At 47.4% G+C, this 1,512-nt stretch overlaps 1 protein-coding gene across 1 annotated transcript; it reads left to right on the top strand.

Annotated features, from left to right (window-relative positions):
• Nucleotides 1-246: 246 nt before the first annotated feature.
• On the top strand, nucleotides 247-1,178 carry LOC135095832 (uncharacterized). The gene is made up of 2 exons (XM_063996957.1): nucleotides 247-394; nucleotides 552-1,178. Exons 1-2 carry the CDS (start codon nucleotides 355-357, stop codon nucleotides 1,055-1,057), a joined length of 546 nt encoding a protein of 181 aa, XP_063853027.1. The 5' UTR covers nucleotides 247-354; the 3' UTR covers nucleotides 1,058-1,178.
• Nucleotides 1,179-1,512: the final 334 nt, after the last annotated feature.

Raw genomic sequence — 1,512 nt, 5'->3', positions numbered from 1 at the left:
CTCGTGTGTGGCATTTATTGCATGTTCTTTTGCCTTCTACTGAGTTGGCATACATTAAAACGTGCAATGTGCATTATTCACGCCACCTTCAAAAAGCATCAATATCTATATAATGACAAAAAAATTACTCGTATGGCATACGTAATATTTCGTAATATGCCGCATTGCATGCCTACGTTTTGCCCAGCCGGCAGCCAGGCGAGATGTCGTAACATCTGTAAAGCGGTAATAAGGTAGATTGGGGGGTGGGGTGGGGGTGGGAAAGGGGGTCAATATGGGGTAATTGCTGACGGATAAGCGTCACTTCGCCATCACCTCTCAACCCAGTCGGACGTCGAAGCCTCATCTCCAAGAATGGAGCAAGCTAACAAACATTTCATCTTGAGAACTGCGGGTGAGTACGCCATTACCTTGCACGGCATCTGACATCTTCACCATTGTAAATTACATTAACGTTCTTTGCCAATGAATAAGAAGAGGGAGAGTGGGAGGGGAAATAAAAACTTTTCCATTGTTCTCATCGTTTTTTTTTTTTTTTTTGTCTGTTACAGAACGCATCTCTTTCCGCTTTGATATCTATCTGGGCGATGCTGGGGGTAAGCGAAGCCGTGCTGACCATGAGGATGTCAATGTGGAGAAAATGTCAGAACCTGCAAAGAAGAAATTGATCTTTAGTGATGACGACATGTCGCCACTGCCGGCCAGCCCACCTCCTGACGCTCCATCAGGACAGGAGTCGCAACAGCAGCAGCCGACATCGCAGTCGATTCCGCCACCTCAGGAGTCGCTGATGCCACCTCCGACCGAAGCACAGCCGCAACGGTCAGATGAGTCGACAGTAGGCGGCAAAGAGGGTCAGGAGGTGAAGAAGAAGTCGCAGGAAAACAGAAAAAAAAAAAATATTCCCCCTAACACGCCAGAGGACGACAGCACACCAAAACTCCCCGTTGCTCCAGCCGCCCCTCGTAAGAAGCTGGTTCCTAGAGTTATTAAAACTACGCCCGTCATTGACAGCGATGACGATGATCTCTTCGCCTTCAATTCGCAAATGTTTTGAATGAAAGAGATGTATTTGCCCTAATAAGCAATGAGCTGTATTTGTCCTAATAAAAATAAAATGTTCCATCGACTCTGCATAACCTTTCTAATAATAATAATAATAATAATAATATTAATAATAATAATAATAATAATGATAGTAATAAGACCGCCATCCGACATAAGTATTACGTCAGCCATGCCGCTGGTGGTCGGTGAAAGTGGAAGAGGCCGCCGCTCCGCCCTGGCCGTCACAGACGCTTTCTCCAGGTAAAAAGGATGGACAGGTAACGGGATCTCGTGCGGCAGTCGCGACGACCTTGACCATAGGGGATGTATTGAGATGTCGGAGGGAACGCGTGATGGCAACACTCGGTCATCCCACCCTCCAGGATTCCGTGAATGAAAGGGAAAGGGCGACTTCTATGGCAAGCGCCGTCAGAGTCCCCCTAATCACGCGTGTGTGGCGGGCGG

This window comes from Scylla paramamosain, unplaced genomic scaffold (assembly GCF_035594125.1).
Source record: "Scylla paramamosain isolate STU-SP2022 unplaced genomic scaffold, ASM3559412v1 Contig1, whole genome shotgun sequence".
NCBI classification, from domain to species: Eukaryota; Metazoa; Arthropoda; class Malacostraca; order Decapoda; family Portunidae; genus Scylla; species Scylla paramamosain.
This window is presented reverse-complemented; position numbering and strand designations above follow the sequence as displayed.